This window comes from Cydia amplana, chromosome 21 (genome assembly GCF_948474715.1).
Source record: "Cydia amplana chromosome 21, ilCydAmpl1.1, whole genome shotgun sequence".
NCBI classification, from domain to species: domain Eukaryota; kingdom Metazoa; phylum Arthropoda; class Insecta; order Lepidoptera; family Tortricidae; genus Cydia; species Cydia amplana.
This window is the reverse complement of record NC_086089.1, coordinates 7,473,758-7,490,931: the sequence shown is the minus strand read 5'-3', so window position 1 is coordinate 7,490,931 and position 17,174 is coordinate 7,473,758. Positions and strand designations below refer to the sequence as shown.

General features: G+C 39.1%; 1 protein-coding gene across 2 annotated transcripts in view; it reads left to right on the top strand.

The window, feature by feature from the left end:
- The first annotated feature begins 52 nt into the window (after positions 1-52).
- The window catches only part of LOC134657820 (zinc finger protein ubi-d4), a 30,251-nt gene continuing 13,129 nt past the window's right edge, over positions 53-17,174 (top strand). For both annotated transcript variants that reach the window (XM_063513391.1, XM_063513390.1), the window contains exons 1-6: positions 53-159; positions 310-419; positions 530-623; positions 1,145-1,325; positions 1,512-1,715; positions 2,812-2,893. In XM_063513391.1, the coding sequence (XP_063369461.1) occupies positions 104-159; positions 310-419; positions 530-623; positions 1,145-1,325; positions 1,512-1,715; positions 2,812-2,893 (727 nt within the window). In that variant the 5' untranslated portion in view covers positions 53-103. The remainder of the gene's footprint in view (positions 160-309; positions 420-529; positions 624-1,144; positions 1,326-1,511; positions 1,716-2,811; positions 2,894-17,174) is intronic.

The following is a 17,174-nucleotide window of genomic DNA, read 5'->3' as shown; positions in this document are numbered from 1 at the left end:
TTAGCCCGTTGAACATTAACTTTAAAGGCAACATTCACCGGAAATGAATCAAGGCTACGTCATTACTTCACTAGAAACGTCATTACGTCAAGCGTCTGCTAAAATGGCGGCCGCCGAGATTCAGATCGTGAATCCAGCAAATTTAGCAAAAATTGAGAGGTAATGGCGATAATTCTTATGTATTTAACATTAGAATCAATCTGACGTTCTTTACAACTAAAATTCCGTGTAACTTCTTGGTTATTAGTCCTGATTGGTTAAATTAGTTCGACATCGCTTGTTTACGTATTTTCGTTTTTCCTGTTCCAGTTTTCTCAGTGATCCTAGTTATAAAGAAATAATAGAAAACTCGTCAACATTCAATACCCGATTATGTGCCGAAAGAAGGATGCGTATGCCGTTTATAGATACCCAAACAGGTATGTTAAAAATATTGATTTTGCATAGTTCGTCTCTGTCCATGTTTATGTGAATCACTGTTGAGGGAGAGAGAGGACGATGAGTAATACTTCTTGCTATGTTTTTTTAGGCGTCGCGCAGACACACTGCAATTTGTTTATGAGCAGAAAGCAGCGTATGCCGGGTCAGAAGGAGGGACAAGTTTATACATATCCTGCACAGAGGTAATAGTTAATACTCAGTCGTAAGTTAATTAACAAAAGGCTACAAAACTACACCAAGCACTGTGGTACTTCAGGTCTTCACTAAAAAATCAAGATAATATTTTGAAAATAATTTTATTGATAACACATACACCGAAGGCATCTAGGTATCTCTAAATAAAATGTTTAGAAACATTTACAATAATTTAAGTCATCGTCACAGAATAAATAATAGTACTAAGTACAGAAGACTCACTCTCTAACAAAACGCGTCTGTTACGATCAGCACAGATATGGCCGCTAGGTGGCGACAGCGCCACGCGCGGCTTATGGCTTTTCCCAAAAGTGGGGCCGAACGGATGTACTTTTAGCTACCTGTAGCAAAGCGACGAAATCGCGGAGTGAGACACGCCTGTTGTCGTGCAAGATTGTTAAAAGTCGATAGAGTTCAAAATTCAAGTAACAAGGAAATTGAACCTTACTGCATTTGTTAGTTTCACAGTTACAATACCTATCCAAAATTTAATTTCATATATATGTAGATGGCGCAAAGCCCGTCGGCAGTACCTCACCATGGCCTCCTCCCGATGGGGCTGGAGCGGGGCGTCAGACTTGGCTGACAACACGGGGGAGGGCGAGAATAGTTCAGGGATACCCAGCGAGGCACTGGTCGCGGAAGACAGTCGGGACGGATCACAAACTGCTGCTAAAGATGACCCTAAGGTACGTAGAATTAGTTACAATTTTATTTTTGCTTTTTGTTGTTATTTACAAATGGCGTCGAAATATCGAGAGCTCGCAAACAATACAAAAGGTAATCACGGTTCCTATCCCGGTCGATATAAGTCTATTCATTTAAAGTTCAAAATACATACATTGAGAAGGTTAAAACAAAACCTCGATTCACAGGAGTGGTTCTACGACGAGCTGGCGATGGACGAGATAGAAGCCGGGGACGACCAAGACGCGGAGTCTGACGAGGATTACTTCGACGACACATACGCGAACAGGCGCAAGCGGCGGGGAGGCGCCACGCCCACGGGCCCGGGGTCCCGAGGCGGGCGCACTAGGAAGTCACAGCCGGATGATACGCCTGCTAAGAGAGGCAGAGCGGTAAGTTATTATTTATTAATGTTTATTTGGTTCGGTGGCAAACAAGCATTTAGCCCGCCTGATAGTAAGCGACTACCATAGAGTATAGACACAGGGCCGACACGCCATACATCAAAAATCATTTGCCTTTCTATGTGTGCACGGCACGTCTGTACACGCGTCATTGTGTATGTGTGGGTAAGTCGCTTTACTGAGAGCACGTCAGAAGTCCGTCAGATTCATGTCGCGGGGCGAGGTAACGCGAGTCGGGGCGGGGGCGGGGCGGTGCGTGGCCGTTCTGTATGATAATACTACTACTTATTCTGTGGTATTACATACTTTTTAAGCTACCAATGTGAGATGTTCTAACTAGTAGTAATGTATAAACACGGTTGGTTCTTGTGAAAAATCTACCTACCTTTGAACATATGTATTGTTGGATTGATTGATTCGACCCTTATCAATTGATATCATTGTCATTGCTGTACTTTATTAACCCATGGGTCGCATAGCTGACATGCCTCCTAATTTGGCCCATAAATATTTGTGAAGTTTAAACAGGTATAGGTTAGGTTACGTTACCTGTTTAAACTCAACCCATTATCATCATTCGGGGGTACTTCTTTTTAGGTTATTAGAGGCCTAGTAGGCCAGTATCCTAAAGCAACGAGCTTGAATCTGGCCTTAACTTAGGGGCTATTCATAAATTACGTCATTTCAAATTGGGGCCCCCCCCCCCTGGACATCGGATGATGGTAGCATGACGTAGGAGGAAACGGGGTCATTCGAAGCATGATTTTTGGATGATTTTAGAGGGGGGGGGGAATCAAAAATCGAAGACGTAATTTATGAACAGCCCCTTAGAGGATATAACCATACACAATGTATGGACTGACGTTTATCTGAAATGGCTATTTTTACGTTACGTAACATACATTTGACGTGCCCCTACCTCGCAAAAACCGGCATACTGTTTTGTACAGAAAATTACAGACAAGGCGTCTCCGTTTGGTTATATCCTCCAAGGGCTTTAATTAAACTGTACATTTTTTCGTTTATATCTAAAATATAGATTACATTTTAGCAATCAGTTGAATAAAGTCCTAATTTTCCACAGGGCCGCGGCCGCAAGCGCACGGGTACAGCCACACTGCCCTACGAGGTCCCAGGCGAGGGTGACAAGCCCTTCGGATGCGAACGTAAGTCCAGCCGGAGGAGACACTAGTCTCATCTTCGCTGCTCAGGTCCTACTACGATTATATATAGATGACGACTCACAATTCTATAGAAATTTTCTAATTTTAAAGTTATAAAGGCAGTAGTCGTTTTTAGGTTTTCGGGGTGTCCTGGAAACCCTGAAAATGACTACATTGTTATTATTATATCAGAAAATACACCTTCATTTCTCAATTGGCATTACCGTAAACCTAAAAATAGATCTGTTCTATACAGTTATAGGGAAATAGCAGTTGACGGTCTCTTATGTGAATTTAGGTATGTTTCTGCGATTTTTCGCAATTGAAAAGTAAAAATCTTCATAGCTGCCTGTAAATATATTTTATTAACATTAGGTACATAGGTACAGTCAAGTGTAAAAATATGGGTGCATACAACTTACTCAAATAGTTCTTAAGTCGCTGACATAAGAGCTATGGGACATATTTTTGAGTATGATGAGTCCACCCATATACCCTATACACTTGACGGTACAAAATTCACCTCTTTAGCTACTGTTGAGACCGTCAGCTTAACTGAATAAACTGTTAAAAGTGTAATAGAAGCAATCCTAAGCATTTATATCCAATACTAGTTCATTCCTGTATACCAGTTCCAAACCAGTTTACTGCCAAAGGGGGGCGTTCAGATACTACCCTCAGTATTTTTAACATGTAACTTTTTTACCCAATTTAAACTCCGAGTAGCGCTCTAAATGTATATTATTTGTATATTTCTGTTATAATGTAGGGTATCCGAACGTCTCCTGAATTGATTTGTAGAAACCATAGACTATATATATAAACAATTATCAGTGAAGAATCCACCTGCTTAGATAAATATTATTTTTAGCCTTCTCACAAGAAAAATATCGGCGAAATTATCCTAAGTTTTCAAATATCAAATTAGCAAATATCAAAATTTACATTTATTCATGAAAACTTTTGTTAAACTAATTAACCCAGTGGTTCCTAACCTTTTCAGTCCGGTTACCCCTATGACTAACTAGGGAGCCTGATTTTACCCCTCCTCCCAATGGTAATAAAAAATAAAACGCGTACGTTTGTTGTATTGTTATATTAGGTTAGCTTATTACCCCCGTAAAATACCAGTTTTACCCCCACGGGGGTTATTACCCCCAGGTTAGGAACCACTGAATTAACCCTTTGGACGCCACTCCTATCGTGCATGGCGCGTCATCGTGAACCTTGTCAGAATGTAAGAAGGTTGATTTTAGGCTGTAGCAGCGCGCGTCATTTGACGTCATTGACGGTCAAAGGGTTAAACAAGATAGGCTCGAAGTATTTCCACAAAAAGTTAGGCACAACCATAGAGAAAAAATACATAGATTGCTCAGTCCATACATCAGTGTTCGACATCTAGCATCGAGTAGCGGAATTATCAGTACTGCTACTTGACAATAGATGTAGCACCGACCGGAAAGTCTTATGCTCAACAACATAGTGAGCACTCTTGTCTTACTATATTTCTCTATGGCACAACTCGATGGCTATTCTACTAAATTGTGTTCATCTGTACTGTACAGTAATAGTACAGTACTATCGAGGATTTAATTGCCTTAATGTGTTCTAAACCATAATATTTGACCAAGATGTTCGTATTTAATGAATTGTACCAAGATCTTAAATATCCTCGTGTGAATGTACAGTTTACGTCAAACACATGTTGGTTATAAAAATTCAACACAAAATTATAAAATAAACTTTATCAGGTGTGCCTAACCCATGGAAAAAACAAAAATTTGATAATGTTATTTGGTAGCAAGAACCTTACATTCAAACTTTATTGTATGTCCTAGTGAAACTCGGGTCATACTACCATGAAATCCTTGAATGACATCACACTCAATGCACATAGCTTTCAGCGAGTGATTCTCTTAAAAGTTGCTTAAAGCTGCTTTCATTTCAAGGCGTGCAACGTTACATCTACTTTCAAGAGAATCGCCCTGCAGAAAGAGATGTCAGTTGCAAAGTAACGTCATTCTAGAATTTTAGATCATTTTGCACGTTAATGGAATGGTACAGTCACCTGCAATAATATGTTACACAACGAAGGCCACAGAAATATCAAACACGACCTTATTTGTGGAGCATATATTTTTGCGGCCTTCGAAGTGTAACATATTATTGCAGGTGACTGTACCACGGGTCGGTAAACTTTTCAGACGAACTGACAAGTACAGTAAAGGCCTGTGCACACCGGATGCGTGTGCGTAGACGTGCACGTGCGCGTTGTAATACACAGATCCTTATGAGAGACGGCACACTGCATGCGTGACGTTTGCCGACCCCCAAAAATCAAGTTTAAATGTAAGATTCTTGGTCTTTAGAAAAATCTTAGACTAAAATAATAGAAATGGTTTTATAGGCGAGTTTTACATGATACACCGTACCTCAGCTGAAAACTATATTCATTGCTCAATAGTTACTAATTGCAATACATGAAGTTAGAAACGGACCTGAGCCTGAGCTTCCGTAGAATAAATAAATGCGGATGTGAATCTCTTATTTCGTTGCTATTTGAACAACGGCCAAGGGACATTCATATTTAGTAGGTATATTTACACGTTATAGAGACACCTTGCAAACTTTTCTGAAATATCTTCAATCATTAAATTCATTAATTAGGTCAATAAAATTGATCCAAAAAATCGTTTTGAGGAACGTTTTGATACCTTAATTCGGTCCTAAGTGCTTGTAATCAAATATAATAATGAGGGATAGCGTTTTTTTGCTCACCAGTTGGCGTCACTGTTGATGGTGGTTCTTACATGCTTATTTTTATAAAATCAATACGTTGTAATATACACAAAGGTATTTTAACGTCTAAATTTGCTGTTTTTTCAACCTGTTTAATTTTGCATATATTTTTGTTGGCACTTTTTTTAAACCACTAACATTTATTGAGCTATATCTTTTGTTTACCATGATTATAATCAAAGATGGACACAGATTTATCACAACTATGTATATAAAAAAAGCTTGAAACCCTCAAAACTTGCATTTGACATTTTGAAAAACCTCCGTCTACACTAGCGCCCCTAGCGGCAAAATCAAACGCGGTAGCCCTCGTTGATTCACATCCGCTTAGGTTTACGGGGATGACTATTATATCATGCCATGAGAGTAGGAAAAATGAGAAATTGGATTTGTCAATCAATATTTTGTGTTTTTTGAATAATGTTTCAACTCGAAATAAGTCATCCCTGTGATGTAAGCCATTTTTTTAGCCACAATCTTCCCATAAGCTAACCACTGATTGTCTAAAACAAAAAAAAGGAAGAGAGAAGTCATCTATGGTGTTTTATAAGCGTTTAAAATTTAATTTACCAGATGGCGCTGCTATAATAGAATTTAGGTCGGCGGTTTTAAATTAACCTTTTCCACGCGGTGTCAAACACAAAAGCTGTCACTCAGACGCCACATCATTGAAGTGTCAAAACTGAAGTTGAACTTTATGTATATGCACGTAGGTCGATGTTGCTCTGTGGTCTGTGACCGATTAATCGGTCTTTGGCGTTGAACCTACGGTGCAGATATATCGGTCATTGGCGTCCAAAAGGTTAAGACTTATTAGGAGGTCTAAATACAAGACCCGTATTTTCAGAGCGTCACTTGGTTTTAACTTTAGCAATGGGGTTGGCAACTGTCAAAGGTTTGCATAGAAGGCGCCATCATAGCTTGCCCCTTTTCTATGAGATTTGGTTTAAAGTGCTGGCATCCAGGGCATTAAAAAAACATAAACATAAAGTTTTTTTTTTTTTTTTTTGATTCCACTTCAATCCTGCAAGCTGTCTATCTTTGACATTTAGCTGGAGATTAAGTATTTTTAATAGTCGTGCGTGGTGCGATATCCTTTGATACGCCCATCAATTTCGTTAAATCTTATATTTATTTTATAAGATCTTGGGGTGCTCTTCTCTTCAGCCTTGTAAAAGTAGTGTTAGGTGGTTCCTTCATCAGGTTTCTCGCGAGTAAGTTTGGGTGTTTCTCCATTCGTTTGCGATATTTGTCTAAGGTGTCGGACACTTCTTGGTTTATTGTTTTGATTTTGAGATCTCGATGCAAATTCTCGTTTTTGATGTACCACGGGGCTTTAGTGATTATACGTAGTATTTTTGATTGGAAACGCTGTAGTATTCCTAGATTGGATTTTGAGGCTGTTCCCCACAGCTGAATCCCATAAGTCCATATTGGTTTTAGTATGCACTTGTAAAGTAGCAGTTTGTTGTTTAGGCTGAGTTGAGATTTGCGTTCCAAAAGCCAGTACATCTTTCGCAGCTGCTGTCCGAGGGCTTTTCGTTTTGTAAAGATGTGTTTCGTCCAAGTTAGTCTCCTGTCCAAGTAGATTCCTAGGTATCGAACGTGGTCTGATTGGGGTATACGTATGTTGTTAAGTTTTACTTCCGGGCACGTTTCACGTCTTAGCGTAAATGTTACTTGCACCGATTTTGTCTCATTCGCTTTAATTTTCCAGTCTTTAAGCCATTTCGATATATCGTCGAGACTGTTTTGAAGTTTTCCTGATGCATCGGCAGGAGTGTCGGCTACTGCTAATATAGCAGTGTCATCGGCGAAAGTTCCTATTAAGAACATTTTCGGCACTTGGGAGATCCGAGGTATATATGAGGTAGAGTAATGGGCCCATGACACTTCCTTGCGGCACACCGGCTTCTATCCCATGTAGGTTTGTCGTGCTACTGCCATAGCTTACATAAAAGTGTCGTTCGTTAAGGTACGAAGTGATAAATAGATAATAATTGATTGGAAGGTTTTTTAATATTTTGAATAAGAGTCCTTCATGCCAAACCCGGTCAAATGCTTGGGATATGTCCAGAAACGCTGATGACACATAAAGTTTTTGTTCAAACGCAAGGTTTATTTGCTCCACTAGCCTGTGAACCTGTTCCACAGTACCATGTCCTTGCCGGAATCCGAATTGGTGTAACGGAATCAAATTAGTCTTCGTAACCTCTGCTTTTATTCTTTTCATGAACAATATTTCTAAAACTTTTGAAGGTATTGGTAGCAGGCTAATCGGACGGTACGATTTTACTTCTGTGGGTTCTTTGCCAGGTTTTGGAATTAGAATGATTTCAGCAACTTTCCATTGTGGAGGGACAAAATTTCTCCAGAGCGCGGCATTGTAGATGTGAGTTAGGAATTTGATTCCAATGTGCGGTAGTTCTCTAAGGATTTTTGCAGTAATGAGATCGTATCCTGGAGCCTTATGTATGTTGAGGCTATTGATCGCACCGATGACTTCTGTGTAAGTAAATTTTTTAATGGGTAAGTCTAATTGGTGAGGCTGGTTTAGTGTTTTTGTTATTTCTTCCAACTTTGTTGAATCAAGATCATCATTTGGCGTGAAAACTGTGGATAAGTGTCTCGCGAATACCCCTGCTTTGTCAGAATCTCTTTTTGCCCAGCTGCCATCTTCATTTCTGATCGGGGGTTGATGGGCAATGGGCCTTTTCAGGTTTTTTGTGGCCTTCCAGAGTGAATAATCAGTGGCTTTTGTCGCATCAAGATTTTGTAGGTATATTTCTGTTTCCCTGTTTCTGTGTCTTGCAAGGGCTTCCTTGAGTTTAGATGCAAGGTAATTAAATTTCTTTTTATGGCCTGGGAACTTGGTTGATTGCCACAATTTCCTGGCCTGGCGTTTTTGTTTTAGTAGCTCGAAAATATGTTTAGGGTATAGAAACAATTCTTTGTTTTTATCCTTTGGGGTAGGAGTTGCAGCCCAAGCAGCTTGTTGCACGGCAGTGTTAAACAATTCGACAGCTTGGGTGATATCGTCGTCTGATTTTAGAGGGATTTGGCAGTCCAGTGATTGCTGGATTAGTTCCCGAAAGTATGGCCAGTTCGTGCCTTTCGTGTGCAATTTACACTTTTTCGGAATAGGTGAGATTTGGCAATCTACTAGTATTATAATTGGAGAGTGGTCTGAGGACAAGTCCAAGCTTGATTTGCATTTCAGAGAAGAGTCATGAAATCCCTTAGTAACTATGAAGTCTATCAAGTCCGGTTTCTTGTTTAAATCCGAAGGCCAGTAAGTAGGTTCACCGGTTGACGCTACACCGAGTTGGAGGGACTCGATTGACTTTAAGAGCTCTCGGCCTTTTGGTGTAGTTAGCCTTGAGCCCCATCTGGTATGTTTGGCGTTATAGTCTCCTCCAGCTATAAATCGATGCCCAAGCGTCGAGAAGAATGAGGAGTAGTCTTCCTTTTTCAAGTTGTGCTTTGGTGGAATATACAAAGCTGTTATATTAATCTCCCCTTTGTGGTCTTCGGTTATTATGCTTGTGGCTTGAATTTTTTCCGTGCAGTATGGATCGACTGCATAGTGTTTTAGTTTTTCTTTTACTATTACTGCGGAGCCACCATGGGCTTTTCCATCCGGGTGCATAGTGTGGTACAGTTTATATTTGGGGATTTTAAAATAACTCTTACTCGTAAAGTGAGTTTCTGACACTAACATAATGTCAATGTCATTATCTTCTAGAAAAACATAAAGTTGACACAATTCTAGTGATTGACAGGGCTATGATGGCGCCATCTGCTAAATGCTTCGACCGGCCAACCCCATTGGGAAGATTGTGGTTGAATAGGGTAATTCTAGATAAATGCCTTTACGGAATATATCAAGTAAACTAAGGGTAATAGTTGTAGGCTAGTAGCGCAGGGCCAATGAGTACTGTAGTTTAATAAATTGACTCGGGCGTGCAATAATTATCCGGGGCGATTTTTAGACAGTTTTTTTACATATTCATAAATAAATTTCAAATATTACGACTTGCGAATCGGATCGAGTCTGCTAAGCGCGTTACGCACACCACAGTATGTTTATACATATTCATAGTCAGTCCATGTTAACTCTGCATCGTATTGGCAAGCAGAGTGTAGGAGTGGCACCATAAACGTGAAATGATGTTTATAGTGGCACACCACATTTTGTATACCTTCTGTATGCTTAGAAGTACTCTAAAGCCATATATTTGATGGATATGGATCATTGTACTTGTGGTGTCTTTTCTGACAGTTTTTACTCTAGCTTCGCGCCACGCATAGACTAGGAATCCTCTAGACGGAATTTAGAGCAATTATTTCATGAAACCGATGCTGCCAAAAATACGAGGGTGCGGGTGAACGAGGTGAGCGAATCCCGTGCCGTGATTGGTCCGTGTCCGTGAACGGACCAATCACGGCACGGGATTGACTCGAAGATGGAGTAAAACTACCGTATAAGTGGCAGAGGGGGTAGCGTTACTATGCTCAGTCTAGACTCTAGAGGATGTCTTGTCTGTGGCGCCACGTTAATCGATAGATGACGCTAGTGTACCTGGTTCGCATACGAGTTGTAGCTTGGAGCTTTCGTAGAGTTCTGCATCGCGCTATTGACATTTTAAATGTCGGTACAAGGTTTTAATGACAATCATTTTAATATCTTTCTAAAAATCGCCCTTATATTTAAAGTGTGTTTAGATATTTCGTGTAGAGTGACGTTTCGTCGGTAACAGAAATACTCTATTAACGTACGTCGCTCTACTCGAATCAGTATTTGATATATTTTTGTGTGTCAAACATTATAACATCCAATTTAACGTCCGGTGTGATTGGTCCTTTAATATGAATTTGACACGCAAGAATAACAAGTGTAGTTTTCATGCAAAAGTCAACTTTATTGACATCCGGCCATAGAGAAATATAGTAAGACAAAGAGTGCTCACTCCATACATCAGTTTTGGTAAGTAGTAGTACTGATAGTTCCGCTACTCGATGCTAGATGTCGACACTGAAATTAATAGTCTTTTTGGTACCAAAACTGATGTATGGAGTGAGCAATCTATGTATTTTTTTCTCTATGATCCGGCAGACCCGTTGCTTGAGAACGACACAAATGGTCTGTACATAGCAGGTTGAGTCACATGCCTTTTATCGTTGTGTATGGACGTGTATGATATGATAGTATAGTTTAAGCGAATCTCTTAATGATTATCTGTTTATAAAAATATTTATTGATTTGACTTCCAATCATGTGTGTAGATTTTAAATTTCACTTATGTGTACCTTTAAAATGTTTTTATGGTAGGATGAAAGATTTTAAATTAGGACGTTTTTAAAGTCGCGCGGTTTTTAAACGTTTACTAAGAGCAAGAATGATCCAAGTTCAAGATGATAATGTTCGACCGAAACTGGATTTTTTGTCGAAACTGAATATTCAGATTTGCTCTATAATTTCGGCTTATAGTTTCGGCCGAAACCAAACCTTCGAGCCGAAACCGAACCTTCGAGCCGAAACCGAAACTTCGGTCGAACCCTACCGAAAAGACAATGTTGTTAGTTTCGGCGCGGCCGAAAGGTTCGGCAAGTTTTTTGGCTGAAACAGAAGTTTGGCCGAAACATGTTTTTTGTGCCGATACAGGTACAAAAATAGATTATACTGGATCAACCAAATCTTGTCAGTAGTAAAAGGCGGCAAATTTGAAAAATCGCGGGTTAGCAACAATGTGTTCGAATAATTGCAAAATCGCGTGTCATATGTGTGTTATCTGTGGAATGTGGATCGTGAAATGATCGTGAATGACAGCTATCATCTTATTGTTTACATTCTGAATCGTTTCTATTTCAAGAGAAATTTCTGCTGTCACCATTAAATACCAAGATTATGCATGACCTCAAGCAAAGCTAAGGTGCCTACAATGTACAATCATGCTCGTTGACGGTAAACATTACTAAAATTTGAGGTTATGATAATTCACTCGAACTGACGTATGAAAGGCGGAAAAATAAACACGTTTTGTTCGATGTACATTGCTGCTTTTCCTAGCGCAATTCTGCTCTTTGAGTGTTACATGGTGTTTCCCTACTTTAATTTGCAGTACATTGCTACTGACAAGATTTGCTTGGCGCACTATAGGAAACAATATATTTCCGAAAAAATATCGTGACTCTAAAAACGTTGTTAGAAATGTACCTATATGCAATTCTAGAAAACGCTTATTGGGTTTACTTTTAATCTTTCTTAGATTTATCGTCATATTTATTATATCTATGAAAAGGGATCTTATTGTCGATGGCGCTTACGTCGCGCGGCATTGTTTTTATATCGGAGCATCGTTAATAATGGCGTAAGCGCCATCGACAAAAAGGTCCCTTTTTCATAGATAACGTCACATATTATGAACATGGATGCCTTTTTCTCAGTGTAATCTGAGAATAAAGAGGTTTTAGTAAAAATACGTCCAAAGAAAAACTATACAACAACGTGGAACTAAATGGCGTTTCTTTGTAACTCTTTAGCTCAGGGGTTACCAATTAGTTTCTTCAGGGGTCCGGTTCTTAAAATAAAATGACCATCGCGGTCCGTTTCACCTTGAGTTTATTAAATAAGCAAAAAAATAAAATCGGTCCGCGGTCCGCATCCGGACCGCCATTTGGTGACCCCTGCTTTAGCTCCTTTTTGCTCTTTACTTTGTGTTGTATGTAATATTTAAATTTCGTTTTATTTATAAGATACTCGGCATATTTTATTAGCAGCTATCAAATTAAATAATTAGTACGAGTAAGTTTATAAAATTTATTAGATCACCTGTTAAAATGTATGATCCAAAATGGATTGCACGTTTATTTTAATCAAATTTAAAATGTACTGTGCATTTAAATAAAATACGGCTTAGGCAAAGTATTTATTGTAGTATTTTAACGTAGCTAAATTTCTCATAAGGGCCGTTACACACTAGCATTCCCTAGTGTATAAGGGCCCTTAGCGTCAATTAAAAAACCGAAAGTGCAAAATTTGTATAACACATATATAAATGTTAATGTGACAGGATTTGTGACACCAATTTAAATAAATAAAGTATAAAATTGACACTGCCACGTAACGTAATATATTTTGTATGGATCGGTTGAAGGCGTATTGTATTGTACTGTTGGCATATTGTGTAGGTTAGCATAGGTTTATGTTTTTAATATAGATTGTAAAGAGCGGCTGCGATTGGCTTATCATGTTCGTTCGTTTTTCTTCTATCTAAGAAAAGAAATAAGAAACATTTTAATTTAACCCTTTTATAGTCACGTGATGTGACATAATCTGAAATTGCTGTATATTATTAATTGAATATTTAGAATCGGTTGTTATGCAGGTAAACCATCACTATGCTGATGTACTCGTAGGCTAACATAGTATTTATGGTGCTCCTACACTGGCAGTTTGACAGAGACAACACAATATAACACTATCAATACTATCATGTCCCTGTCACACGATGTTATATTACTGCCAGGGTGGGAGCACTATTACTGTGTTTTGCCGCTGAATATAGTAAACCGTTAAAATTTTAGTTTTCATATAAAGTACTCGGACCATAATTATAAAAAATTATGGACGGTAAAAATGGCACTCCATTTAACTTTTGATTTTAATAAATTTTCACTCGTCGCCGCAAATGTATGACAGCGGTAAACAGCAATGAATGACAACATGAATGTTTTATCATTGCCACTCGGCCAAACAAGACATCCGCGCCAGGCCACAAAATTTTCGTCATATAAAGCTGTAGTACCACGATCCCGACTATCGGGTCGTCCGGCCTGGGAACGGAATCATAAAATACCCGATAGTCGGGTTTTCGGCACTGAATGTGTTAAAGTATGTCCAGATAGTAATAAATGGAATAATCTTATGTTTGATCCTAGGCCTCTCGCAGCCTGCCCTATCATTATTCTAAATGGGATCTTATGAGAATCACAATTGTAATCACAAGTCTAGTACCTAACTCATCGTGCACTCATCAGTTTGGATTGTCGTCTGTGATAGATTATTTATTTCATCCTCTCGTAACTTATACTAGGAATTATACATGAATTATTCAGTGCTTATGTTTTGCCTTGTTTCTTAATGACTTAAGGGACCCACTGATTAACAGTCCGCCGCAGTTGTTCGGAACTGTCAACTTTTTGTTCTAACTGACAGACCGCTACCGTTCGGCGGACTGTTAATCAGTGGGCCCCTTTACTTCGAAAACTAATACATGTATCGATTTAAGATTCTTTGAAAATTCCTGTTGCGCAGAAAAAAATATCTACTCGCTGCTGAATATTTTATTAGTTTTGAAGTAACCCTATTTGAAGCAAAACTTTTGCCACTGTATTTTTGGATGTATTCAGTTGGCAACTTATTTAATCTATTTATAAAAAAATGCTGTAAATTATTAGGGAACTTTTTAGATCCAAACTATTATTAGCACCCAAAGATTGTTATGAATTTATACAAGAATATTTATGTTGAATAAGAAATAAAAGTATCCAATGTACACGTTATTTGTTCGCTAATTTTGATTGGACTCCAAGTTTGGATCTTTTGTTGAATGATCTTTTAGTTTCGAGATGTGCTTTTTGCGGATTTTTTTCGAAAATTTCTTAAATATCTGGGATATTCTCTTTATTACAAGCTTTTATTTAACTTGCCATGTTTGTATGCATGTTCGGGTAAATCTTGCAAGTAGGGTTTGCAATCCGGATCCGACATGTATGAAATTATTCGGATTTGGATCCGCATCCGCGGATATTCCCATACATTTCGGATCCGTCGTACTTGCAAGCTAAATTAGCCCCACTTCCCATTATTCGATTGAGTTGAAAGTTCACATACATGGGAGAAAATGCAATATTATTGTGTGTCGAGCCATACAGAAAAAAATACATAGAGTGCTCACTCCATACATCAGTTTTAGTACCAAAAAGACTATTAGCATCTAGCATCGAGTAGCGGAACTATCAGTACTGCTACTTGACAATAGATGTAGCACCGACCGGAAAGTCTTATGCTGTTGAGATAAGACTTTCCGGTCGGTGCTACATCTATTGTCAAGTTGCAGTACTGATAGTTCCGCTACTCGATGCTAGATGTAGACACTGAAATTAATAGTCTAACTGATGTATGGAGTGAGCACTCTTGTCTTTATTTCTCTATGGTCGAGCTGATGTGATTATGGACACAGGAGGTAGCCATAGGAAACTCTGTGATAAAACAAGGCGACCTAATTGTGTTTGCGTTTGTTAGAAATGTCTCGATGACTATTAATTGCCTGTTAAAAAGTGCAGCCAGTAATAAAAGCTTGTACAGTCAACAGCAGAAGTTGCTAAGCTGGCCAGGTGTTCAAAATTATCTTGACGCGACTTTATTGTTAAGAGAATAAGAGCGTGTCAAGGTAATTTTGAACACTTCGCCCGCTTAGCAACATCTGCTGCTGACTGTATTAAAAACTTTGTTATAATATTTCTCAGATTTGTATCAACTTTTTGGAATCTGTCCGCAGCTTGCACATTGACGAAACCGTAATGTTTTTGGTGAAAGTGTGTACAGAATTGTAGCCTCGTGGCAGATCCAGTGATTTGAAGTCATCAATCTAACCCTCCCAGGGGCCTGCGTCCTCTAGAACTGACCATAGACTATCACGGCGTGCCGGCTATCTATGACATTATACAAGAACGCAAAACAAATTACTATGTCTTAAAACCAAAGACATTTTAAATAACGTAGGTGTACTTAGTTTAAAAAAAAACAACGGGTTGCACTCCGGGAGTGCCGACCGAAGTGAAAACTCAATGACATCTTACGTCTTACGGTCACGTGATCGTCTCACGCTGTCTCGAGTTTAACATTTTTTCCCCACCTCAAAAAGTGCACAGCGCCGCTAAAGAAGTCTTCACTCCAAAAATCAGACCAGCTATCAATGGTCTCATTTTTATCACCTGTCATGCTATGCGTCACTTTCGCACTTATTTGTTAGAACGTGACAGCCATGGTGACAAATGATATAGAGCCGGCCATCTTAGCCCTATAGGGTCCGTTAGCGTTAGCTAACATTGAGTTTGTAGTGACAGATGGTGACATTGCCACTATGAGTGATACATTTTTAGTGACAGTTCAAAGTCTGGTTAAAATCATACAAAACATTGCGTTCTTGTATAATGTCAACTTTTGTAGTATAGGTATTGATTGATGACGGATAATACTTGGATATGATGATGTTGATCCGCCGCCGTCGTAGTGCCTCATGATCTGTTCTGATGACGTAGGCCCGTACCCCTTTACGCGGTCGTCACACCGATGCCCGGACACCGGGGTGTGTGAGCGGGACAGCGCTACGCGTAGCGATGGCCCGCTCGCACATCGGAGTGGAGCATCTATGTGTAGACCGATTTAATGATTATTCGAACATTAATGATAATGACGCGATGATTAGTGAAAAAGGCAGATGGAGGCACTACTGCGGTAAGTGGAATGATATTGTTATTTTAATACAATGTAAAACATTTTTTCTAATTATCAGATGTATCGAGAATGAAGTGTTAGCTTGTATTGGTTTTGTTTTAACTACGATTCCCTCTTGCCCACTATAAAATGTATGCTAGAGAAAATCGATTTTAGTTTTTAAATACATTTAGTTGGTAACGGTTCGGAAATTTTACAAAGGGTTGAAATGCTACTTCATTCAATTGTTTTTACGAGACTATAATAATTTTTCGGAAAAAAAAAACAAGCTACTAACAGAAGTAGGGTTATCAGATAAATAGCCTTATTAAAGGGGCCCACTGATTAACAGTCCGCCGGATTGGCCTGTCAGTTGTTCGGAGCTGTCAACTTTTTGTTCTAACTGACAGGCCGATACCGTCCGGCGGACTGTTAATCAGTGGGCCCCTTAAGAGCCGGTTGCATCAACTACAGGTAATGGACTAATTTACGTCACTCAGCCGGGAATTATGTAACTTCTCATACAGTAAAATTAGCGAACGCGTTAACGGTAACAGACCGCCGTTGCTGCCCTAAGTAATATATTTTCAACGTTTCACGGATCTATCATGAAATAATTTGCTGACATAACTGACATATAGATGGTCCATGAATCTAGTATTAAACTGGATTGGGCATGAGTGGTGGGGATAACTAACAGAACGGGATAGTCTTATGTATCTTTCAGTAGGAGTAGCAGCGAAAGCGCTATTATTGTTTGTCCTTGTCACAGTCTCACATTTTTCTTTATTCCCCACCATAAATTAGTATGGATGATTGGTCGAATTTATATGTTTTCTCCCTCACGGAGGCACGCGTAGACCACTTCTATAGGATGCTACCTTCTATGAGATGGTCAAACCAATTTGTCAGTAAATAGGAACAAAAAAAACTATACTCATCGTTTTCTTTTGGGTGCTAGTACTAGTGTAAGACAAAGATAGT